The 25,169-nt window shown below is 44.6% G+C and overlaps 1 protein-coding gene across 5 annotated transcripts in view; it reads left to right on the forward strand.

Annotated features, from left to right (window-relative positions):
• DOCK1 (dedicator of cytokinesis 1) overlaps window positions 1-24,622 on the forward strand; it is a 260,361-nt gene extending 235,739 nt beyond the window's left edge. For 4 of the 5 annotated variants that reach the window (XM_040071170.2, XM_040071172.2, XM_040071171.2 and 1 more), the window contains exons 48-52: window positions 129-274; window positions 3,368-3,566; window positions 8,555-8,708; window positions 12,538-12,683; window positions 21,772-24,621. In XM_040071170.2, the coding sequence (XP_039927104.1) occupies window positions 129-274; window positions 3,368-3,566; window positions 8,555-8,708; window positions 12,538-12,683; window positions 21,772-21,867 (741 nt within the window). In that variant the 3' untranslated portion in view covers window positions 21,868-24,621. Of the gene's footprint in view, window positions 1-128; window positions 275-3,367; window positions 3,567-8,554; window positions 8,709-12,537; window positions 12,684-21,771 lie in introns of all 5 variants that reach the window. The other variant, XM_040071174.2, reaches the window with a different exon arrangement.
• Window positions 24,623-25,169: the final 547 nt, after the last annotated feature.

Genomic DNA, 25,169 nt, shown 5'->3' on the forward strand with positions numbered 1-25,169 from the left:
ATTTATTAATGATACCGAACTCTACCTGGAAGTAAATCCATGGAGCCTTCCCACGTTCCCTTTGGCGCGCGGCTCTCGGCTGTTTTTTCGGGATTGAAGCAGTAAGATGTGGCGTTTCTTGGCTGCAGCTCTCCAGCCTGGATGACCGGCGGGGCAGCCGGCCCCGCTCCATGGTGCGCTCCTTCACCATGCCCTCCTCATCCCGGCCCCTGTCCGTGGCCTCCGTGTCCTCCCTCTCCTCGGACAGCACTCCCTCCCGGCCCGGCTCCGACGGGTGAGTGAGGAATCCTCAGCCAGGGATCGTCCCTAAAGCGCCCCGGGGTTTGGGGGTGGTCAGCGTTCCCAGATCTCCGAGGTGGAAGCAGCTGGGACAGCTGGGGTTGGAGAAGGGGAGATCCATGGAGAGCTCAGAGCCCCTTCCAGTGCCTGAAGGGGCTCCAGGAGAGCTGGGGAGGGACTGGGGAAAAGGGATGGAGGGACAGGACACAGGGAATGGCTCCCACTGCCAGAGGGATGGATGGGATATTGGGAAGGAATTCCTGACTGGTTTGGAATTCCCAGAGGAGCTGTGGCTGCCCCTGAATCCCTGGAAGTGTCCAAGGCCAGGTTGGATGGAGCTTGGAACACTCTGGGATACTGAAGGTGTCCCTGCCCATGGAACTGGATGAATTTTAAGGTCTTTTCCTTCCCAAACCATTCCATGATTTTTTTAAGTGACAGCCTAATATTGGCTAAAATCCCCAACCTACAGAGACATTTCTCTCAAGGTCTCTTGTTCTCTAACCTAGATAAATACATTGCTCTTTTTTTGCCCTCTAAGCATTCAACCAAGACCAAAAAAACCCAAAGAGGAGATCTCTTCCCCGTTTTGGGGTGTCACAGGTTGTGTGAGGCAGGAGGGAGGCTCTGCAGGCTGTGTGTGCAGCCAGCCCTGTCCCGGGAGCTCAGGGCAGGATCACCTGACTGCTCAATCACTGCTGCTCACGTGGGCTGCCAGAGGAAAAGCTGCTTATGGCAAGATTGTACTTCAAGACTGATGAAGATATTTCACATGAGAACTGGGAATTCTGTTGATAAGCTCTGTCTCACAGTCACATCCCTCAAAGAACAAAGTAATCTGTTTGCTTTCCATGCAGCCTCAGAAGTCCCTTCTCTCTCTTCTTCCCCTCAGGCACCCCTGTAATCCAGAAATGCAATATTTGACCAAGACAGAAATATTTTTAAGCCTTCTGAAGGGCTGCTGATTTACAGGGATGTGCTGGAAACTCTTTTGCACCTTCAGAGGGAAATCGTTACCTGGCTAGAGACTAAAGGCATCAAGTAAAATTAAATGCAACGCCTAAGGACCAACAGGATGCTTGCCTTGATTACAAAGAGTTTATTTAGTCATTGGGAGGAGCTGCAAACAGAGCACAGCTCAGCTCTCATTCCACTGCCCTCTGGAATGTTTTTACACATTGCTGTGAATGTGGGACAGCAAAGATCCTGAGTTTTGACCAATTCTAAACAAAGTTGTCTTGCCGGAACTTGGGCAGAACAACCAACCCAAGGAAGTGAGCAACTTTGTTTTATCTCAGAAGAGAAATATGGATTCTCTCCCTGCTTCTTTCTGGTTTTCCCTTCAGCATCTTTAAATGTATTTTACGTTCTCTTTGGGCATTATTTCCTCCAGGTTCAGCTCTCAGCTGTGTTGTGGTAGGTGTCACGTAGAAGTTTTTGAGCATCTGAGTCTCCTCAGAGTGAATTTTACAAAGATCCCACAAAGATCCCACAAAGATCCTGGTGCAGCTCAGCTCCTGCTCTGAGGCCAGTACTGGAAAATACAATGAACAATGAAGCTAAAAAAAAACAATTAAACATGAAGCTAAAGGAGTGACTTATCCAAATCACCCAGGTTCTGTTTAATGCCATTTCCAGCTCCTGATCTGAAGCTTTTAAACAGTGAAGACTCAAAGCAGACTTGGACACAGGACATTTTTTACAGCTCCCAACTCTACCTATAAATAAAACTGACTTTAATAAGGGCCCTTGGGTTTATTCCCTGCTTAAAATGGGACTTAGAAATACAAATGTGAGCACTTGCACTCAGTGGTTGGAAGTGGGAGAATCCTGAGGTCCGGTGGGATTTGTCAGCTCCTGGCAGTCCCAAAGTGCTTCCACTTGGAGCAGTGTGCTGACCCGTTTTAGCACAGCTACATTAATAATCCAAATAATTAATAGTCCTGATAGAGTGCTTGGAAGGGAGGCAGTTAATCAGTGGAAGGATGGAAATTCCTCTTGTAAATTTGCAGTCAGCCTCGGAGGTGCTGGCACCGCCCAGCCCAAAATACCTAACTCAGGTACCTAAAAAGTGCTGGTGTTGGGGGAGCTGGGCTCTGCTCTGGGCTCTGTCACTGAAGTTCTCTGTGGCCCTGGGCAAATTGTTGCCTTCCCTTTTTCCCTGTCTGTAAAACAGGATGAATAAACTCGTGGGTTTGTTCCCAACCCTTGGGATTCAAGCTTTGGGAAATGGCTCCGGGGCTGCTGTTGAAGGTGCTGCTTTGAGGATCTTCCCATCAAATGAGCTGATGCAGAGTGGAAAAACTGACAAAAAAAATAACAATAATTTGGGATATTGCTGCTGGATATTGCTGCTAATGGTGGGGATTAGGATAATGTCACTGCAGATTATCTGAAATATGAGTACTGTGGAATTTCACAGCAAAGATTTTTGACCTGTACCTGCATGCACCCCATGGCGTGGGAAATGCTTTTCCAGTGTTAAAAATTCCCTTATTTAAAAATTTTTGGGTTGGTTTTGGTTTTGTAATCTGATGGCTTGAGACGGTCTTAAAATCTGCCAGCGGGATTTTGTCTAGGTGTGATCTTTGTGGATTTTTTCCATTTATAATATAAAATAAATCATAAAATACTTTGTCTAGTTAAGAGTGCTCCATCCCTGGAAGTGATGCCTCCTCCCTGGAAATTTCCAGGGCCAGGTTGGATCACCCTGAGATAGTGGAAGTTGTCCCTGCCCGTGACAGGGGGTGGTACTGGAGTTTCCAGATGCCACAGCATGGAGAGCGGCAGTGCTGAATGAGAAACCCATTTTTATATGAAATTCAGGAGTTTGTGCAGCCACAAACCAATAAATTTACTGCAGAGCAGGGAAATCTGCAGCTCCGCTTCTCCAGCAGTCCTGCAGTAATTTTTATTACAAGACAATTATGATGGTTGTGACCTTCTGCCCCCTCCTTCTCCCTCTAATGAGTTTTCCTGGATTAGCAAAGCCTCATTAACTCAAGTGAGACTTTGGGAGATACGTAAATAAAAATTAGTTTTGAAAACAGCGTTTTATTGATCTGGGCAACAACGTTTTTTTCTTTAGGTTCGTGCTGGAGCCCCTCCTGCCAAAAAAGATGCATTCTAGGTCGCAAGATAAATTGGACAAGGATGACCTAGATAAAGATAAAAAGGAAAAGAAGAAGGAGAAGAGGAACAGCAAGCATCAAGAGATATTTGATAAAGAATTTAAACCTACTGATATTTCTCTGCAGCAGGCTGAAGCAGTGATCCTTTCAGAAACGGTAACTTTATTAGCAAGGAAAGCTTTATCTAATTGCGAGCCGTGTTCTCTTCTCTTTGGAAATCCAAATGTTGATTTTTACCGTTTAGTTCCTTTGTAGAGCAGAAATAACTCTGAGGGGATGTACCACGGTGTTAATATACATGCTAATGAGTCAAAAATACAGATCTGATTTACAGTGGGGAAAAGATCCTCTGAAAAATCTCCACCCAAAGCTCTGTGTGACTGTTTGATAAAGGAACAGATGGCGTAGCACGGCTGAAATAAACGCTGCCATCCCAGCAGCCTTTGGAATTGCTGGTTCCCAGTGGTTTGGGATGGATTTGCCCACACTGCAGGGCAGTGTTTGGTGGGATACTCCGAGGTCATTCCGTCGGCGGCTGCGTGTCCTTGAAGGGCTGTTTGGAGCAGAAAATCCTGAGCGGTTCCTGTGTGTAAGGATATTCAAACCAGGGCATATCTCTCTTAAACCCTCTCTTCTTGGCTTAGATTTAATTCACTGGAACTGTCCTCGAGGCTTAGGTAACCCGAGAAGTTGGAGCTGGGAAATTGAAAGCAGGGATGTCTAAAGCTGGAGCAGGGAGAGTGTGAACTCACCGTGACCTCCAAATCTCTGCCTGGACACCTGTTTGGAGGCCAAGGGTTTGAAATTGCCTCCCAGAAATAAATGTTCTTTTCAAGATCTGCACAAGGACTTGCAGAGCAAGTTTTGCACTCAACAGAGTCTTGTTGGTGCTGTGTCACTGACACTGGATTTTGAAGCAATTTGTCTCTTACCTGTGATAAGTGGATCCTTCAATTTTTTCTGTTTGGTATTTATAGGAAGGTATTATTAAATATTCAGCCACACTTCTTCTGTTTTCTGGATTTTGCCCTCCTTTTCCACCCAGAGATGAGTTAATCTCTCACACGTGTCTTGGGACATCCTGAAAAATCAGAATTCTTGTGTTTGATGTGCCCAGTCAGAAACTCCAATAAAATCCCATCTGGGGGTCTCACCAATGAGTTTTTCCGTTGACTTCAGTAAATTTTGTATGAGCCTTGGTTTGATTAAATGGCGATTCCTCCTGCCAGAGCCAGCCAGGTGAGCACCGTTCTGCACAGATTTCCATCCCTGGAGATTTTGCTGCCATGCATTCCACTTTGCACCGGGCAGCAGTTGTGTTTTCACTGATTGAGGGCTGGGATCACCTTGATGGGACTTCCACCGGCATCTCCCAGCTCCCAAACGGAGCAGCAGAGCTCGTGGGATGTCACAGAAGAAGCAAACCGTATTTCAGGGCAGCTGAGTCAGCTGGAGCAGTTGGGAGGAATCCAGGGATGTCGGGGAGGTGTCACTGCGAGGTCGCTGTCAGCTCTCAGAGGTCTTGGACGTTGGAAAAGCTTGTTATTACTGGAAAAATGCAAATTCTAGCTGGAAAGGAGAGCAAGATGAACCCCTCAGGGCGTGTTCCCGTTTGGCATCTGAGGAGCAAAAATCAGCAAGGCCCAGCATGGTTTGACTCAAGTTTTTTTCCAATCTTCCCAGTCAGGAGCTTTCAGTGGCCGACTGGTGCGAGCAGTATTCCCCTGGTTGTGGAGAGGGAGGGAGATTAAATGTCAGAACTGGTTACTTACAGTTACTTTGAGCTTCTTCAAGTCCGCAGATCAATAATATGAAAAGGAGTTTGCTGTTGAGAGAAAAACTCTCCCTTTTCAGCCTCTGCAGAAGCCTTGATGAGCTCCAAGACGACCGAGTCAATTTGGAACGTTTGGTGTCAGTGGGGTTCATTTTTAGGTGAAGCAGAAAAAACTCTTTTGAGATCGCTTTACACGAGTGCTTGCCCAATTCCCACACTGTCTGCTGCAATTTTGAACAGATAATATCAAGGATGAGTTTAAAGATAAAATGCGTCTTAAAATTTTTGTATGCTGGAGGCATCCCTCATTAATGATATGAAAGGAAGTTTGGTAGGAATTCAGCTTTTCCAGTGTTCAACATTCGTGTGCAAGTTCCTTTTGTAAGCTGAAATTACTCCCAAAGCACTTTTGCCACTGTGCTCTATGAAGAAAAAGACATTCTGCTTTTTCCTGCATTAAGAACTTGGAAGAAGAAAGTTTGCTGGATTAAAAACGGATAGGAAAAAAAAAAACGTTTGTTTAAAAAAAGAAAAAAAAAAAAAAAGTTGGGAGTACAGATTTGACTAGAAATGGAAATTAAACTTTAAAAAGTTTCTAAAGTGACATTTTAGTAATTAATACTTTTAGTTACTAAATTCTTTATTACAGATACCGGATTCATGCTGCTGAGAATTTTACAGCTCATTGTGCTGTCACTCATTCAGTTAAAACATTTCAGTTACTTGGTGAATTCTTTTAACAGATTCTTAGTTCCGACTTCAGAAATATTTGGGGATTTTACAGCAAAAGACGAAGTTCCAGAGATTATCAAGTGAGGGAAATGCCAGTGGCCACCCCCATCTCTGCAGAGCTCCTGCTGCTCTTCCCCCCTATGATGTTGTCTAAAGAAATGAGTGTTTCCAGTCTTTTATGGCATCTTCTTATTTGCAATCAAATGAATCGCCATGGAAGAACATCGGCAAATTTCTAAAACTGCAGAATTATTTCACAGAGCCTTTACATTTGCATGGAAAAGGAGCGTTCAGAGGCTGTTCTAATTGCATGGTTTAAATACTCTCCCCCAAATTTCGCTGCACTCACCATGAATTTATCGACTGATCAAAGCCCAGGCCTTAATTACATAAAACAACCAAGATAAATTAAGCACTTGAGTATGCGAGGATGATCAGGAATATCTTTGTCATTTCCTAGAGATTTATTAGCTTCTTTTAAGTATCACATCAGCTTCTTCCACACAAATTGTCCTTGTTAGTGCTGTGATCCCAGGAGCAAACCCCGCTCTGAGCCAGGTAGCTGGCAGAGCAGGGGAAGGCTGCCGTTGGAAATCAGAGGAACAGGCTGTGTTTTATTGATTTGCTGCTGCCTGACATCACTCACCATTGATCTGCCCTTCGTTAGACCGGGAGAAATTAGCAATGGCTTCATTATGGATTGGTGGCCTCCCAGGAGCTCATATTCCTCAGAAGAGCCGTGATTTATGTGGAGCTTTCAGAGGAGGCCCGGGATTGTCAATCACAGGAGGAGTTTGCGTTTATTTCAGTAAATACAGACTGGGGTAGCTTGGGGACCTGCCTCCAGTGGGCTTTGCTCTTGTTCTGGTGGGTTTCCCTCACCAATTAACCTGTTTTCCTTAGTTGCTTTTCTTTAATTATATTATCTTATATCTTTTTATAATTATATTATCTTATATCTTTTATAATTACATATAATTATAATTATATAATTATAATTGTTATATAATTATCACCTGAAGAAGTGATTACTTGGCTTATCCATTCTAAAAATACGTTTTGAAGGATGTGGAAAGCAGAAACCTTTAGAAAACCTAAAACTCAAATCAGATTTGATTTTTAGCATCAAAAATTTTTTTTCTTAGAAGTCACCCTGAGGTCTTGATGAACTTTCCAAAGGTCCTTACTTTTTGGTCATTCGTTTGTTGTAGAAGGGTCTCACAGGCACGACCTTTGATACAAAGCCTTTAAGGGTTTGTTTTCTGAAAAGAAAATTTCAGATTTCTCCTTCCCAACGTACTTCATAAAGACCCAGACACTGGGAAATGACAAAATCCTTTGAAAAAGCCTGGATTGCTGCTGGCACTTTCTGTTTTGTCCCAGTGCAGCACCTTGGAGTGATTCCCCTCTTAACTTCAGGCTGCTGCTCCATTTTCTGGGATCTGTTTGAAATAAAAACTTTCTTTTTTTCACTGTGATTCCTGTTACTATGGGGGTGGTGAATGGGGAAATCAGTAGAGCTCAGGATTAAACTCAGTAAGAAAGAATTGCCTTAACTAAAGCATGAGCTGCCCATCAGATTACAAATATCTTTTGAGGGTTCCTGATGGAAAATTTGAATGGAATATGAGGCAGCCAGTGGAAAAAAAAGAAAAAAAAAGAAGAGAGAGAGATATTTCAGTGAATTTAATATAAGCACTAGCACTGTCAGGAGCCACCAAGAAAGTGTTTCTGGACAGATGATGTCTTCATCAGAAGAGATTTGAACCTGCAAATGGTTAAAGAGTTAAATTTTAACAGGAAGGTAGATCTGTGTGAGAAAAAAATTATAATTTTGAGAGCTGTATAATGTGGTGTGAGAAATCTAAAGTTCCTCTGGTGTTGCTAAAACAAGTGTTTGGGGAATTAGCTCAGCAAATCAGGCGTGAGGAGCCGTGATTCCTTGGGAGAAGGGAAGAACCTGGAGCTGGGAATCAGCAATATCGGCTGTCAGTGCTGCCCTCGTCCTGTTGAGCATCAAACCATGGCAGTTCCAGCTCTGGCACTCACTTCTCTGCATTCCTTGCTTCTCTCTGTGGGTTTTTTATTATCTTTTCTGTGGGAGCCAGGATTAAACGCTCGAGAGGCGCAGTTCGTGTTCGGACTCAATTGTTTATTAATTCTTACCTATGTTACAGTCTCACAAACTGTGAGTTCTGCTAACAAAGTGAGAAATGGCTCTGTCTCTATCTCTTTCCAAGGTCTTTTGAGCACACTGTCTAATTATAAGATGACACCTAAATTATTTTTACTTTTAACCCAATAACCAACCACCCCTGGCCCACAATGCGGATTTTTCTACCCAATTACAAAAAAACACCCAAACCCATGAAGAAGAAGGTGAAAAAGAAGAACTCAGCCTCTGCCCTAAATCCTTTATCTTGCTTTGTATCTATTACTATATTATAAAACCTTAAGCTCTGAGTTTTCCACCCTGTGATATCACACACTTGTATTCAAACCACACACCCACAATCCCAGTGCTGTCGCTCAATTTTGGAGCCTTCTCCACTTCTTGGGATCAGTGCCTGTCAGCCCAGAAAGCCGGAACTCCTCAGTGCCCAGGATTCCAACACCTCTCCGTGTTTTTTGTTCCCAGATCAGCCCGCTGAGGCCGCAGAGACCCAAGAGCCAGGTGCTGAACGTGATGTCCAGCGAGCGGCGATTCTCCGTGTCCCCGGCGCCGCCCAGCTCCCAGCTCACGCCGCCCCCCATCACCCCTCGGACCAAACTCGCCTTCAGCATCCAGCCCAGTAAGTCTTTCCCGTGAAACAAATCCCCTCTCAGCGTGGGAAATGTATTTCCTGGGCGTTTCCTCGCGCCCTGGTTTGCCTTTCGCCGTCGCCGGGGTATTTCTTGCACCGAGTATTCCTTAACCGCTTGCCTTTGCCAGCAGAAATTAATTCAGGATTTTACAAAAGCAAGCGAAATCCTTGCACTGAAGCAGTTTCTTTTCAAGTAATCATTAACAGTTAATTAGGTGTAGAGTAACAGTCAAAAATTCGTGTTGTACTTAATCCCATATTGAGTATTTTGGAGCATAAAGGCTTTAAAAAGCAATATTTCTTGTAATTGTGGTTTAAAAAAACCCTTCTCTTTGATATGTTGTGTGTACAAGCCAGAAGGGAAAATAAAGGTCAGGCTTTTTGAAGTAGTTTTTGTTTGACACTGACATCTATCACTCAGTTTTTCTGTAAAATATCATCTGTTTGCTTCAGTCTGCAGCAAACCCTATTGTAGAGCTGGGTGTAATCCAACACCTATTTCTTTCCCAGTGCTCTTTCCCAAAACCTGTTATTCAGAGTTTGCAGCTGCCAGCATGTGACAAAAAAATCAAAAAAAAAAGATCTTTGTGATACGTGTACCCAAATCCTGTTCCAGTGGTCAAGAGTTCAGTGTTAGTAGGGAGGAGAAGAGATGATCAGTCCTCAGAAAAAAATCTCCTTCCATCAAGGTCACTGCTTTATTTACTGGTTTTGGTATTTTGAAACTGTTTCTCCTAAATAGTTAGACACCCCAAGCAAATATTTTGATTACAGTGAACTTGTAATTCTCACCTTTCTTAACAATTTTATAGCCAGAAACTACCAGCATGCTAAAAACTGGAATTACAGAGAACTAGAGGTTATATGCTCCTGCAAAAGATATTTTAATTGGATTTTTTGTTCATATGTACATTTTATTAACACTTAATTAGATTTCTCTGTTTAAAAAAAAAAAATACCCAAAGTTACCAGGTATTTCTGAGAATATTTTTGTGCTAGAGATTGGTGGGTGTTGCATAAAATAGGATCAGCTTATTGCACTGGTCCAGAACCATTTCAGGAATTACGGTGATAAAATTTTTTAGGAATTCCAAGGATAAAGAAGTTCCTTCAGAGCCTAGACTGGCTAAAGGCAGTTAATAGGTTGCTAAGCAATCCTGGCTGCCTGATAGCTGGCACCTGGGGAGCAGGGAGTGTAAAATGTGATCATTAGGGTAAGATGAAAAAAGGGTCCCTTAACTGATCCTTTGCCAGCTCCAAGATCCTGCCAGTGGCACCTGTCCAGCAAGGAATAAATATTCAGAGCACACCCATCTGGTGAACCACCTTGAATAATGAATTCCACTGAATAGTGGGAGCACACCAGACATTTGGGGTAATTCTTTGTGTAGTGACCATCTTGGGGGGGGGTTAGTTCAGCTGAGGAAATGACCAGCTCTGCAGCAAACAGATTTTCTTGGGACAACACTGAGAATTCCTGAAGCTTTTGTTCAATACCCCTTTCTGCTGCAGAGCAGATATTCCCTGGATTTCACTGAACTCTGGGGAAGATCAGAGACTTGGGCAAATCGTTGTTTTTCAGGATAGGATCTTGTAGTTCCACTAAACAGTTGCCCGATAAATGCGAACACGTTGCTCGTGTATTTTATGAGCTCTTCCCGTGGGTGGAAATGCTCTGCCCACGTTTGCAGGGATTTATTGCTGCCTTCACCAGGATAAGGTGGGGAAGGTGCCGTGGACAGGCTGCAGGGAGTTCCAGCTGGGACAGGAGCTGGGGAATACAGGGAAAGGGGGAGAAGCAGAGCAGGACACAACTGCATGGACAGTTGGGTTCCATCCAGGTTCTTCAAGCAGAGTTCCCTCCACACTTTGTTTCCTCTCCAGCTCTGCTGAAAACATTCCTCAGATGTTTCCTGAAAACTTGCCTTTCCATGGATCTTCCAAGGATTTGGTAAAAGAAACAAAGGATTTGAGTTATTCCTAACAAAATGGGTTAAGCGCCTTGGCTTAGATGAAGTTAAAAGTTTGATCATGGAAGAAGTTAAATCTTGTTAGTTGAAAAAATCTCATATAGAAGCAAAGATGAAGTGTTCAGGGGGGTTACATTTACTTTATTTTGGGGAAATTGTGTGTTATTCCACTCAGTTTCCCAAGGAATGTCTGCAGAGAGGCCTAAAAACACGGGTTGTTTCCAGTAAATACAGAAAGGTTTATCTTTACAAAGCAGGATTCAAGGTTTTGCTAAAGCTCTAACTAAGCACAAGAAAGAAAATGCCATTTCCCAAACATTTTCCTGTATTATCCTAAACTGCATGGAAAAACCAAGCAAAAAAATCCAGGTATAAATATATTTAGCTAAGATATAGATGTTTAGTAGTGGGGGAGATGTGCAGGACCTGTACCAAGGAGCTGTTTTGTGACATTAAAGATCTCAGATTCCTGAGTTCTTTAGCATGGATGGGGAATTCATCCAGAATGGACAGGGAAGTTCATTCCCAGCATCAGTCTTTAGGTACAAATGCACAACGTAGTTTTCCAGCTGCAGTTTAATTCCGTGAGCTGAACAGAAGGAGATTCTCATGGAGATCCCAAAAGGAAACTCATAGGAATGTCCAGGGAATGGAGAAGTCCTCTCTGTAGAAAAGGAAGGATAAAAAACAGGAGCAATGGAAAAAGCAATGAGAAATTCAGGTTCTGGTGGACAAACAACAATTTTCAGCCTAATGGAGAGGAAGCCACCGAAAATGTGGAGTCCCAGGATGGAAAATGACATTTTTTTCAGTGTAGTCAAGAGTTCAGGTGGAAGGATGAGGAGTAAAATCACAGTTTTCAGTAACAAATCAATAGAGCCACCTTAGAGTTGAATCTTGTTGTGAGAGGCCATGTTAGAGAACAAGGAAATCACACTTTTAATAAAAAATTGATATGAGCTTTGCAATAAAAACAACTGCATAAACAAGTCCTCTCTTGTTTCACAAATCACCCCAGTAAAATAAAATAGAAATCACCTTTCCCCCCCCCCCCTTTTCCTAAATAAAATACCCTCATTTCTACAAAAATCATTTCACTTTCTTATCTCGTAGAGATCGCAGTGGGCTTTATTAAAATGACTGAATTAAAACGACTGAATTACCCTGAAATACACCATGGGGGGATTTCTCCCCAAAAACCTATGTATCACTCAGGCCTCAATAAACTTTATTGTCCCTCAGGCTATTTGCCTCTCCAGCACATACCTGGGAGGATTTATCTGCTAAGAAAAGGGAATTTTCTACCCACCAAACAGGAATAATAAATGTTTGGTACTTTCTCGTGCGTGATTTTATTTACTCAACAACTAATGGCTGCTCATTTGTTATAGTTACCTGGAGCCTGAAAGTTTTGGAGAGAGATGTACTTAATTCCAGGCTTTCACTTGTGCATTTTATTAACAGGGAGCTTTTATTTTACCAGAGTAAAGTCAATAAAACTTAGCTAGATTATATTTTCTTCGTGCACTTTGCAAAACTTTAATTGTGTTTAAATGTACAAGGCGAGCTTGGAAGTGGGAAAATCGTATTTTCTAATATATTAATATTTTGGTGGGAAACGTGAAACAAAAATTATGTTTTATTAAAAGCAGGGGGATTGTTCAAGTATTATGAAGGCATTTTAAAATGAGTCCAAGGCCAGGCTGGACAGGGCTTGGAGCAACCTGGGATAGTGGAAGGTCCCTGCCCATGGACTGGATGATCCATGAGGTCCCTTCCAACCCAAAGCATTGTGGAATTGCAGGATTCAGCTGCTTGCAGAGTTAACCCAGGGTTGTTTTTTGCAGATCTGGAGCTCAATGGGATGTCCAGCTCCGATAGCCCCGACATTCCCCCTCCTCTGCCCCTCAAAGGAAGCACGGCCGACTACGGGAACCTGCTGGAGAGCCAGGACTTGATCAGCCCCACCACGTCCCCCCCTGCCCACCAACGGGTGAGTCCCCAGAGAATGATCCCTTCTGCGGTGTTTTGTTCCCTGAGCCGTCCCAGGGGAGGTGGAATCCTGCTCCTGCATCCATCACCTGATCCAGAGGGCTCCGCGGTGCGAGGGATCCGCCCGAAGGGAAGTTGGGTTCCCTCCGGGGAATTGCAAGCCGGGTGTTGTCAGGTTTGTTGGGCAGGGAGCTTTAACCAACAGGAGCAGCAAATTGGATTTAAAGCCTTTCAGTGGTGTGTCAGGGAAGGAAATAAAACATGAACCTGCCACCTTCCTTCCTGGAGTTCCGCTCTGCCAGCGTTCAGTCACCACTCATTTATTTCCTTGAGGCAAACTCGTGTCCCTTTTGAGGCAAGCAGCTCAGAAACTCTTCATCACCAACAGGGTTCGCAGCTTTCTGAGGAAAATTCGCTTTTTCATCTTTGTTTCCTGTAGCTGGAAGCTTTTAAAAATAATGTGGTTCTTTTCTTTAAAGCAGCACTTTTGAGAAATGCCTTTTATTTTCTTTACGGGCAAAAAAATACATTTTTAAGAGGTGCGGAGGGTTGGTCTTGGCTGGTGCCTACCAAAGATGCTCCTTCACTCCCCTCCTCAGCTGAGCAGGGAGAGAAAATATAATGAAAGTCTCATGGGTTGAGATAAGGACAGGGAGAGATCGCTCACCCCTTGCCCTCAAAACAGCCTTGACTTTGGAAAATTAATTGAATTTATAACCAATCAAATCAGAGTCGGGCAGTGAGACCCCACCAGGTCACAAGTTTTCCTTGACTTTGAAATGCCGAATTTTGACCGAGCTGTTCTGTGAAAAACTTCCCAGTGGAACTGATCCCTTTTTGTTTGCAGAGGTGTGGTCCAGGATTCCTCTGAAGTTCACCATTCCAGGGAAATTCTGTTGAGTAATTTGCTTTCCAACAGATTTCATGGCGACAGAAAGCATTTCTGATCTCAGCAGAGGAAGAGTCAGGCTGGAGTTTGGTGTGACTCCGGGCGTAGTTGTGTTTAACACAGATTGTCCCAGTGCACAAGTCCAGCTTTTCCATGGCTGAAATTGTGCCTTTGTCGTTGCAGGAATTGACTTTTTTTTGAATTGTTTTACCATTTCAGGCTGAATGGTAGGGAAAAACCCAACAGGTATAGAAGTAACTTCAGGAGTATGGATAGAGATATTCAAAGCACCGTGTTTTACTCTTTATTTGCATATACTGACAAACTCTCTATTCCCATCCTCTCTTCCATAGTTGTTCCCCATGGCTGGATCGTTTTAGTCAATATTTTTACTTTTCCTCCCATTTCCATCAAACTTTACTGCACTTCTAACCTTATAACCCATTTCCCCAGCGTCTGTCTCAGGAGCCAGCTCTCATTTGTCCTGAATACAGACCTCTAAGTGGAAAATTACAGAATGTACAGCAGGGCTGCCAGGGGGTTTGTCTAAGGAATCCATCTTCAGGAAGAAAGCTGAGAAATTCACATTAGGATTCACATTTCTTCAACTCCTTCCAGCATAAACTCCAGAGCAGTAAATTCCCTTTTTTTTGTGTGATGTACTGCAAGGTTTAGGCTGTGGTAGTAGCTCAGGATTGCTAAAATGAGTTTGGTTTTTAACTAAAAAGTATTAAACTATGATAAGAAATAAAATCCTGGCAAGCCAGTTTTTTTTCTCCTGACTGGTGCAGCTTTTGGAAGGGGTTTCCACTCTGGGGATAGATGCTTTTAGTTACTCCCAAATGCCGTGGGGATGTGGTTTTGGGAGTCCATACCGGGAGATAACTCAGACTGATTTGCTCTGTGACCTTGTGCAGCTCCTGTACCTGCCACAAGCAGCATTTCCACATCATTAAACGGGAGTTCATAAAAATAGTACCAATATGCTCCTGTGGTTTTTTTGCAAAGTTTTATTCAGCTCTTAATATTTTTCCTCTTTCCAGTCTTGATTGCTCAGGCTTCTCTCATTTTTTATTTTACTACATTTTGTCCCTGTAGGAACAGACCCCATTTTTTAACATCTGGTGTTAAAGGCATCAGGGTTTAATGGCTAAGAATTGCAATCAGATACAGGCTACATCTTCTTATCTAACTGCCCAAAATTTTCTTCAGCATCTGTACTTTTATAAGCTTTCCAAGACTTTGGAATGTGGCTTCAAAGCCTGGCGGGAGGATCTAAAGCAGATCTGTCCCAGAGCCACCTGTCCTGTGCAGAGCCAGGAGTGGCACTCGCTGATCCTTGCAGCTCCACTCCACCTCAGCAGATTCTGGATCAGGTTTAGAATTGATTTTGGAGAAGGTTTCTAATCTTATAACAATCGCTCTGTGCCTTTATTTCACCAGGCTGGTGGGAAGGAAGCTTTTAAAGAACGTCAAGAAAATGAGTAGTGCTGGACGTGAAGGATCAGATGGGTGAATTCTCATTGCAGCCGTGATTAAATCCCACTCCACAGTTTTAATGACTTATGTTTCATGGGTCAAATAGCTCCATAATTCATAACTGGATAATTCTCTGCCTGGTAAACTGATCATCTTTTAAATTACACTGCCGTTGTATCAGTGAAGAAAAATCAGTAAAACCTATTAGAGATAAGATTATCTGAGTAGCTTTTAAACTGGAAATATCTCCTCGTGTGAGGAATGATTGTGTTTTTCACTGTGGTTGTCTTGCAGTGGGTTATGAAAGGCAGGGAAGGTGCTGTAGTGAACTCAAAAGCAGGCAGCCAGGAAGGGATCAGATGCTCCCAGTCAAACTGCAGGCAATAATGTCATTTATGAGGCAGCAATCTCAGATATTCAGGGTCCGGTGTTACCTTGGTCTACCTGAAGTCTTTAATCCAGGTGCTCACCTCATTTTCATTTCCTGATTGTCCCTTAGTCCGTGTTAACTCTGAGACCCTGGTAGATATTTTCTTGCTCCCTGTGATTTGTTCTGCTAAAAATGTCCTTAATAATATATGGGAACATTAAAAAAGAAAAAAAATGAAATCTACGACTCCTGCAAGGATTATTATTACATCAAGGGATTCCTTTAGGCACTTACCATTCTTTATGGGTTCATCCTCACCCTTGCATACAAATCAACCTCCTGCTTAGCATTCAGAGCAGGGAGGGAGCTCCAGGAAAATAGACAAAGGAGCACTTGGGTTGCTAATATTGGCTATAACACTCCCTCAGCATGGGGTGATGGTTGGGATGGGAACAGCCCCATCAGTCCGGCACAGGTGGAAGGTGGGCATGGCTGAAGCCTGTGAGGAGCAGAAGTTTTGGGCTGACTCTCTGTGGTATGGGGATTATTGTGGTTGCTTACTGGGATATGACAGGGTGATATATTCAGATATATATATATATATATATATATATACACATATTTATATGACATAACACACAGAAAACACAGCCCAGGGGGATTTTTCATCTGTTGCAATGCAGGTGCTGCAATGCTGGAAATCCTCTCTTGTATCAGCTGCAGTGAGCAAAAACTGACCTTAGAGGCTTCAGCAAATGCATTGTCCTCGTGAGGACAGGGACAAAGAGGCTGGAAATGCAGCTGGAATTGTGGAGGAGCAGGGAATTAGGGAGCACAGCTTGAGGGGTTGCAATAGCAGCCTACAGCTCCTCTCTGATCTCTGCTGTCTGGGAACAGGGAGCAGCTGGAGCTGTGTCAGGGAGGTTTAGGTTGGATTTAGGGAAAGGTTCTTCCTGAGCACTGCCCAGGGAGTGGGCACGGCCCTGAGGCTGCCAGAGCTCCAGGAGCCTTTGGACAATGTGCCCAGAATAAGAAGAAAAAAACAAAATACAGGGTTTATTAGCCATCTGATCATTATTTTTGCCTGCTGGGGACGGGAAACCTAGCAAGCTCTTCCTCCTCTGCCAGTCCCTCACTCTTCGGTGGGTTAAGATGTTCCTGAGCAAAGAGCTTCTGAAAAAATCATTTACTTTTTGATAAGCCTCCAAGTCAGTGGGCTGCCGTTGCTTTTGACAGGATTTGGAGTGAAATCTGTGTTCTCCTGCTGTCTGCCCAGACATGTGATGTATCCCTTGGTTTAGTTTGGGGAGTGGCCGTGTCCCGCTCTCCACACGGGATCGGGCCGTGGCCTGGGCCATGTGATGGGCTGGTTTATCTCTCTGGCAGGACCTGGGCCTTCAGTCAGGAACACAGGGTCAGTCTGGAGTGGAAAGCTAATTCTGACCTTCGGCTGATCCCTCCTGAGGTCTGGTTGTGCACAGACTGGAACGGGGAAGCAGCGCTGGGGAAATGGAGTTAGCATCCAGTGTGGGCAGAAATACTGACCGTGTCCACCTGGAGAAATGGGGTTCCTCAGAGGGAAAGTGGCCTTGGCTGTGCTCCAGCAGAGCTGTCACACTCCAGGAGCCAGGTCCTCCCTGCAGGTGGGGTGTGGACCCTGTCAGGTCCAGCTCTGCCCTCATCCTGCCGTTGTCCCCACAGGAGCATCCCCACAGGCAAAGGCCTGCCAGAAATCAGGGAAAATGTCACAGAATCATCAGACAGTTTGGGCTGGAAGGACCTCAAATCCCAGGGAACAATTCCTGCCCAATATCCCATCTAAATCTTCCCACTCTCAGTTGAAAGCCATTCCCTGTGTCCTGTCCCTCCATCCTTTGTCCCCAGTCCCTCTCCAGTTCTTCTGGAGCCCCTTTAGGTCCTGCCAGGGGCTCTGAGCTCTCCCTGGAGCCTTCTCCCCTCCAGCTGAGCACCCCCAGCTCTCCCAGCCTGGCTCCAGAGCAGAGGGGCCCCTTTGATGTGAGATCCTGACCTGGAGCAATTCCACGTTGTCCATTTTGAGGCATTTCTCCCGTTGCCCTGGGAGGGGCTGAGGGATGGGAACACACCGAGTGCATCTCTGCAGAAGAACCCTTCAAATCCCTGATCCCAGTGCACGGGCAGCTAATGGCTGTGCCACAGAATCAAACGAGACTCTAATCGATGATGGATGAAGCAGGGGCTAAAGAGTCATTTCACATCAGTTACCTGCTGGATTTTCCACAGAACTTTGCTCCCTGGGTCAAACAGCCAATTAGCTTAAACTGCCTGTAATTTGGTTGCCATTAGTGGAGTTGGGCTGTTCTCCCCGCTGGCTCTTTCAGAGCAGGAGTTACTCTGCCAGAGCCTGGCGCTCCAATGTTATATTTCATTGCAGGTATGAAATAACCACGTTGTTGTCAGGCGCCTCAACTCCGTGCTGGAGGAAGAGCTCAGTGTCTGAAAGCATTTTCACAGTCCTGGGTGGCTGGTGGTCTATTTACATCCCATTTCTGTTGCTTCTGACCTAATTAGATCCCTTAATCCTGCCAACCAAAGTGCTTCTCACTGCGTCTCCAGAGCGTGTCCTGTCGATGACCATTGAATTTCAGAGAGAAAGAGTTCCTTGCACAGGAAGAAATCTCATGCAATGCCACAAGGACCGTTTTGGAGAATCAAATTCTCTTTGATTGTTGGTTTTTTTTTTGTAGTTATTTCTTTGAACAGTATTCTCTGAACGAAAAACAACTCGTCTCTCATTTTGCCGCTTCAGAGTAGCAAAAAAGGAAATTTAAAAAATGCATTTTCTCATCTTTTGTAATTGATTTTTACTACATCCTGAACACGCCTGGTGCCGTGCAGTTTATATCTCTCTGTAAGAGAACGCAGACAAATGTTTTCAAACTTGATTCTTTTCTGTATCAGGGAAAGAAAAGGGAAAAAAAAAAAAAAAAAAAAGAAAAAACAACCCAGCAAACAAATGGGAGCAATTTCATGTCTGAAGCAGAAGGAACAGATTGTTTCTGTGTTGCAGATGTGCCTTTTACATAAGGTTTCTGCTTCCCCTGAGGTACCCCTGAGTCAAGGATTCTGCCCAAAATAGGTTGGGATGTGAAGCAGCAGCCTCTGCCAGTTTGTCAGGAAGGAAAGGGAAGAGTCAGGTTCACAATTAACCACCGAGATACAAACACGACCTCAGCGAAGAGAGTCTTAATTAAATACAAAATCAAGGCAAACTCTATTTTTATTGCAAAGTTTCTAAGGGGAAGCGCAGCAAAAAATGAACTCTCTAAGCCTGTTAATGATTTTTGCGAGTGTGGCGTTAAAGGGAGGGAGGGGATGTGGTGGAATTTCTTCTGTCCTGGGATAAAGGGAAGGATGGATCAGGCCTGGGAGTGATGGTTTGGAGTTGCCCCAGCTCCACAATGGAATGTTTTGTCTTGCAAAATTCCCAACAACGTCGCCCCGACCATCATGACACATCCTACTTAATATATTCATTGGGAGCTTATTATATAAATGAACATGTGCTAAATTTATCCGACTTTCTAATGGAAATTGTAAATTCAATTATAATAATTATCTACCTATCTCTGCTATTTCTTTCTGCCTAATTTGCTTGCAGAATCTGAGCTCGGGTAGGTTTTGAGCTTGTTATTTATAGCATATATATTTAGCTTCTTCTCATTGTATTTGCATTGTCTCTGCTTTTCAGAACCAGGTTTTCAGGGCTGATTTGATTGTTCTCTGATCAATATGAAGGGGCTCATTTGGTTGAGAAATGCCTTTGATCTAATTGAATTGAGAATTATTGCCAATAGAGTGTTATTTAAATTCCAAATGGATTTGCACAAATGATGCTATCAGCAGAGTTGGGTTTTTTTTTTTTTCCTGGTGATGAATATGAAGTTGAAGGGAGCAAAACAGAGAGGAAAGTTTTATGTTTTGTGCTGTGTTTTTGAGGGGCTCATGGTTTATGGAGTTTGGAGGGAAATGTCAGCTCTCTGAGATGCTGGATGTTCTGCGGACCACCAGCATTTCCCAGAGCCCTTGCTTGGATACAGGACTGTGATTAAGCAAGTTTTCAAAGGTTTTGGAATCTTCAGGTCTCAGCTGACACTTATTCAGGTGCCCTAGCAGGAATTCAGGAGTTAACGTGCCAAGTTAAGAAGGAGATTTGCTCAGGTAGAGAAAATATTTAATTGTTCTGGCTGTAATACTTCAGAGGCAGATCAGCAGCGGCATTTTAATTAAAAAACAAACAAAATCTTCAGTTTTGCGTGTAGTAAAAAAAATTAAATTCTTATTTTATCTGCCTTCCATATTAACCTGTTGACTTTTCTGACTCGGAAATTGTCACGTCCCGCTGGAAGTGGGGAGCAAGCAGTGCCTGCTGGGGGAAATCATGGGAACATTTAGGGTGGGAAAGGCCACTAAAACCATCCAATCCAGTGTTCCTCAGCACAGCCAAAGCCACCACTGTCCCCTGTCTCCAGTGCCAGGTGTGGATGCCTCTTTTCCAGGCAGACAGGGAAATGCAGATTTCCAGGCCTGGCACCCCGGCTCCGGTGCCTCACTTTTGGTTCAGAGGTTCTCGCTCAGCAGCAGATCAAACCCAGATTTCCAAGGTTCCAGAGAGCATTGTGAAGCCAAGGAGGAGGCTGGGGGCCAGCAGGAAGAGCAGTGGTGCTGCTGGAGATGCTGGAGAGTGGATGGAGCAGAATGGAGAGACGAGCTCAGGTCATGGCTCACTGGTGTGGTTTGGGATCCCTCTTCCTTCACCTGGGGAGAGAGTTGGGAGGAATGGGGAGAGGTGTAAAATGGATTGGGAAGTGATGCTGTCCAGGTAGGATGCAGGAAAGAGATTCCAGCAAAAATCCAGCTTGTCTGGCTCAGTCAGTTTGCATTCCTGGCTTTCTCCTTAGTCTGTGATCAGTAAAACTCTTTGGTGAAATGTCAGGTTTGTAACTCCACGCTGCTTTCAAACCTGCTTGGGAGAGTGTATTTCGTTACCTTAAAGGTTGTTTTTCGTCTGCTCTTACTCATCTCTGAAAACTCCCAGTCATGAGACTGCAGGAGCATCAGGAGCTGCTCTGAGCAGAGGAGGGACTGAGATGTCCTGGCATCACCCTGAACCTCTCTGCTTTTTGGGACAGCATCCTTGGGCAGCTTGGAAAGGACCAGTTTGGGTTCTGTGCACTCCCATGGGGTGTCTCAGTTGTTTAAATACCAGCATCTTCCTGACCCTAACAAACCATCAGGGATTTTGTCCAGCACTGAGGCATTGCAGGTGCTTGGGCTGTTCTTGCAGAGGTGCCCGAGGAATTTGGGCAGAGCTGGTGCTGGGCTGGGTGAGGCAGGACGGGAACAAAGAACTGCAAGAGCATCACTGGGCTTGGAGGAAAACGAAAGGCCCTGACCGGGGTGTGGGGGAGAATCCCAGGGAAAAACAAAGCCAGAGCAGCGTTGATGAGCTGTGACACTGCAGCACAGCCTCTGGGAAACCTGTGCTGCCTGCACAGCCAGAATGCTGGGAAAACCTGCCTGCAAACTGCAGCCTTCTCCAGCACTTTCTGCAACAGATTTTATCATCTGGATCTTTCAACATTAGGGGAAAAAAAAAAAAAAAAAAAAAAAAAAAGGCTTAATTTCCATAATGGCTTTTTTAATTTGTCCAATTAGCTGGTGATTCTAACTGGGGGTGCTCTTCTGTTGTGAAATACATAAAGTGATTTCTAATGTGTGTATTTGAATGTTCTGCATTTCTGTTTGGAATATTTTAATTATAACTGTGTGTGTAGTAGTAAATTGGGAGTTACTGTTCTCCTTAAATGATTTTAAATTGTTTCTTTTTTTGTTTGGGTTTTTTTTTTTAATCCCTTTAAATATTTCTGTTCTAACTGCAAAATCCAAAGCGTAATGGAAAAGCAATGAAGGCATTGCTTCAGCTTGGTTTTTAAGCTCTGAGTGCCTAGAGGCTGAGGGCAGTCGATACAGAGCAAGAAATCAATATCCTATCATGATATAAAGTGGGGAATTATAAACTTCTCCAGTGCTTTCAAAAGATTTCTCCTGAAATATTGAGCTAATTAATCCTGAACTCTTGAGAGATTTTTTTTTGATTTTTTTTTTTTTTCACTGTCAAAAGTAAAAGTTCTATTTAAAAGTAATTGCTGGGAGCGTTCTGTGTTCGCAGCGAATTCTGCAGGGAGAGGTTTTTGTGAGGCAGAAGGTCTCCAGACTTTACCTGCTGCCTCTTGCACTTAGAGATGACACAGAAGCGTTCCGGGATTCCGTTCATTCCTAACGTGATCTGCCCAAATTGGTTTCTTCCAGCACCTGCCTCCTCCGCTCCCCAGCAAGACGCCGCCGCCGCCGCCTCCCAAGACAACGCGGAAGCAAACATCTGTTGACTCTGGGATTGTCCAGTGAAGAAGGAAGCGGGTTTTTTGGTTTTTTTTTCCAAAGATAAAGCTGTAACAATTCATTCCCCTAAGTATTTTATGGTCTATAATGTTTACCTCATTCAGGTGTGCAGTATCTAACATTTAGTGCAATGATAACTCCGTAAGAAATCCATTTCTCGCCGTGTGTCGGACCCAACACTACATCCCCCTGGTTTGGGGGTTATTCCCTCCCATAACTTGAAAGAAATCTGGATTTCTACTTGAGACTGGGAACTCCATCAACTGACAGAACCCTCTTCCTAAACTTTCTCCTTGCTTCTGGATAAGGCCAGGCACAGAGCTGAACGCGGAGATCAAAACGAGAGCTGGAAATCTTGTACCTAAAGATTTTGGGTACCTCTGGAGTTTCACATGAGCAGAGTTTTTGTACCTAATCTCAGTGTATATAGGAATCAATGACAATATTCACATAGAATTCAGGGCAAGAGGAGGTTTCCCAGTGAGGTGAAGCTGCTGTAGGATTTCCCTGAATAACAGGGATTTTAGCCCAGGGTCTGTGTTACAAACAACCTGATTGCATCGAGCAAAGTGGAGATTTGGGGCTGTCTTGGCCGCAGTGCCCACGATGCCATCGAGTTTAAAACCTCTGGTGAGAGGAGGAAAAGTGCCAGCAAAACCTTCCCTCTGACCAGGAGGCTGCTCAGGGAATTTGTAAGGTCCCCTGGGAAAATGTTTCTGCAGGTGCTGGGGTCCATCAGTGCTGGTCCCTTTTTAAACATCACCTCCCAAGGGCACAGGAGCAGCAATTCCCAAATGTTGGGAGTCAGGCAGGCGAGGCAGAGCTGGGCTGGCTGAGCAGGGATCTCCTCTTGGGTATCAGGTGGAAAAGGAAGGTGTGTGCCAGTGGAAGCAAGGGCAGGGGGCAGGGGAACAATGCAGAGGTGCTGCTCCCCACGACAGGGGGAAGATTCATGTGGTCAGAGCTCAGTTGGAGTTGGAGCTGCCAGAACTGTGGGAAACAAAAAAAGAGGGGTTTTTTTTTCAAATGTATCAATGGCAAAAGGCAGTGTAAAATTATCATCAGCCCGTTCCAGGATAGGATGGGCACCTCACAAGCAGGGACAGGGACAAGGCAGAGGTGTTTAACACATCCTCTCTCCTCAGCGTGGGTCAGACCAGGAGGGTCCCAGAGCCCTGAGCTGAGGGCCATGACTGTAACAATGATCAGCTCCCAGTCAACCTGAAACTGCAGGATCTGCAGCCCCAGCTGAATCCCTGCAGATCTGTGGGCCCTGATGGGATTTATCCAAGGATCCTCAAAGAGCTGCTGATGTCATCATAAAACCCCCCCTCGATGATTTTTGAGCAGTCTGGGGAATCCAGAGAGGTCCCAGCTGACTGGAAGCTGGGGAATGTTGTCCTGATTTTCAAGAAGGGCAGGAAGGAGGACCCTGGAAACTACAGGCCCAGTAAAATCATGGAAAAGATTATTCTGGGAGTTGCTGGAACACACCTGGAGGACAATGCAGTCATGGGGCACAGCCAGGCTCCAGGAGGGGAAAGTCCTGCTTGTGGAACCTGATGGCCTCCTACAGCAGGGTAAGCCAGGAAAGCCAGGAGATGGAACTGTTTTGGAGTTCTGCAAAGCTTTTGATAGCATCTCCCACGGGATCCTCCTGGACAAAATGTCCATCCTGCAGCTGGAGAAATTCACCATGGGATGGGTGAGCAGCTGGCTCAGGGGTCGGGCACAAAGGGTGCCTGGGGTGCCAAAGTGACTGGGGTGACACCAGGCTGGCACCAGTCACACCATAAATATGACATTAAACTGTTAGAGAGTGTCCAAAAGAACCACGAGGATGGGGAAGGAAGGGCCCTGAGGAGAAGCCATGTGAGGAGCAGCTCAGAGCACTTGGAATGTTCAGGTGGAGGAGAGGAGACTGAGGGCAGAGCTCGTTGGGTCAGCAGCATCCTCTGAGGGAAATGCAGGAACTGAACTCTTCATTGTCATAATCAGGGACAGCACGCAGGGAAGGGCTGGAGCTGTGTCAGGGCAGGGTTAGGATGGAAATCAGGGAAAGGTTCATCCCCAGAGGGTGCTGGCACTGCCCAGGCTCCCCAGGGAATGGGCACGGCCCCGAGGCTGCCAGAGCTCCAGGAGCCTTTGGACACCCAGGAGTGTCCAGGGTTGGATTTTGGGGTGTCTGTGCAGGGACAGGAGCTGCACTGGATGATCCTTGTGGGTCCCTCCCAGCTCAGGATAATCGGTGATTAATGAGCTTTGTAAAATCAGCCACTGGGGATCACCCACTGCCATTTTCATTCAGCTGGATCTTCTGGGAATCCATGAGGGGGGAAAAGCCTTGGAGCTGCTGCCAAGGGCACGAGGGTATGGGAGAGAAAGCAGTGAGCAGGGAGGAGACTCCTGGTCGTTCTGAACCTAAATGTTGAGTACAGAAACGGGAAGAGCGTTTTCCTTTCTTGATTGTGTAATATTTCATGTTGGATTAGGATGAACTGAGCGGAATCACTTTGTCCTTGTGCCATCATTCTGTACAGTGTTTGTATATATGATGGTTTTTAGAATGTTTTAATTTTTATGGTGCCTGCTTTTCATGTCATAACAGATTAATGTGCCTGCAAAGAATGCTTTAGGTGTTCTTAATTTCCTAATTGCTGAAAGTGTAAAGCAGAAACAAAAAGCATTTTTTGTTTTTTTCCAGGTATTAAGCTCTGAGAAATATCAGACTGACGGGATGGGGTTTTGGGAGGGAGGAAGGAAACTAACTTTGTATTCTAGTGGGTTTTTATTGTCATCACACTTTGGGTTTTTTTATTATCTACAATCTTTTTATTCTTACAGTAGATTGTTTTTAAATATACCACTGACTCAAAAAAATAAACTGTTATTTTAAAAGCTTGTCTATGAAAATGAATAGATTCCCTGGGTCTGTGTTACAAATAACCTGATTTGAGGTTACAAATAACCAATTTTTGATCCTCATTGCAGAATTCTGGGAACTCCTGCATTGTGTAGAGGGCTGCAGACACAGGTTTTTTTTTTTTTTCAGGATGGTTTAGGAAGGGAACTCATGAGCAAACTGAGATCTTTTCTTGTCCTGTTGTGGTTTTCCCTGCAGGCTGGAGCTAAAACACACGTCCATCCCTGTGTGCTGTCCATGCCCAGAATGATGGCTTGGGTGTCTCTCAGTGAATGCTCCAGAAAACAGATGGGTTTTTGTGTAACATTTTCCACCTCGGGTAGCTGCTACACCGTGCAAGTTCCGAGCAGGAGTGACTTTACACAGCAGTAAAACAGCGCTGTTG

This window comes from Hirundo rustica, chromosome 8 (genome assembly GCF_015227805.2).
Source record: "Hirundo rustica isolate bHirRus1 chromosome 8, bHirRus1.pri.v3, whole genome shotgun sequence".
NCBI lineage: Eukaryota > Metazoa > Chordata > Aves > Passeriformes > Hirundinidae > Hirundo > Hirundo rustica.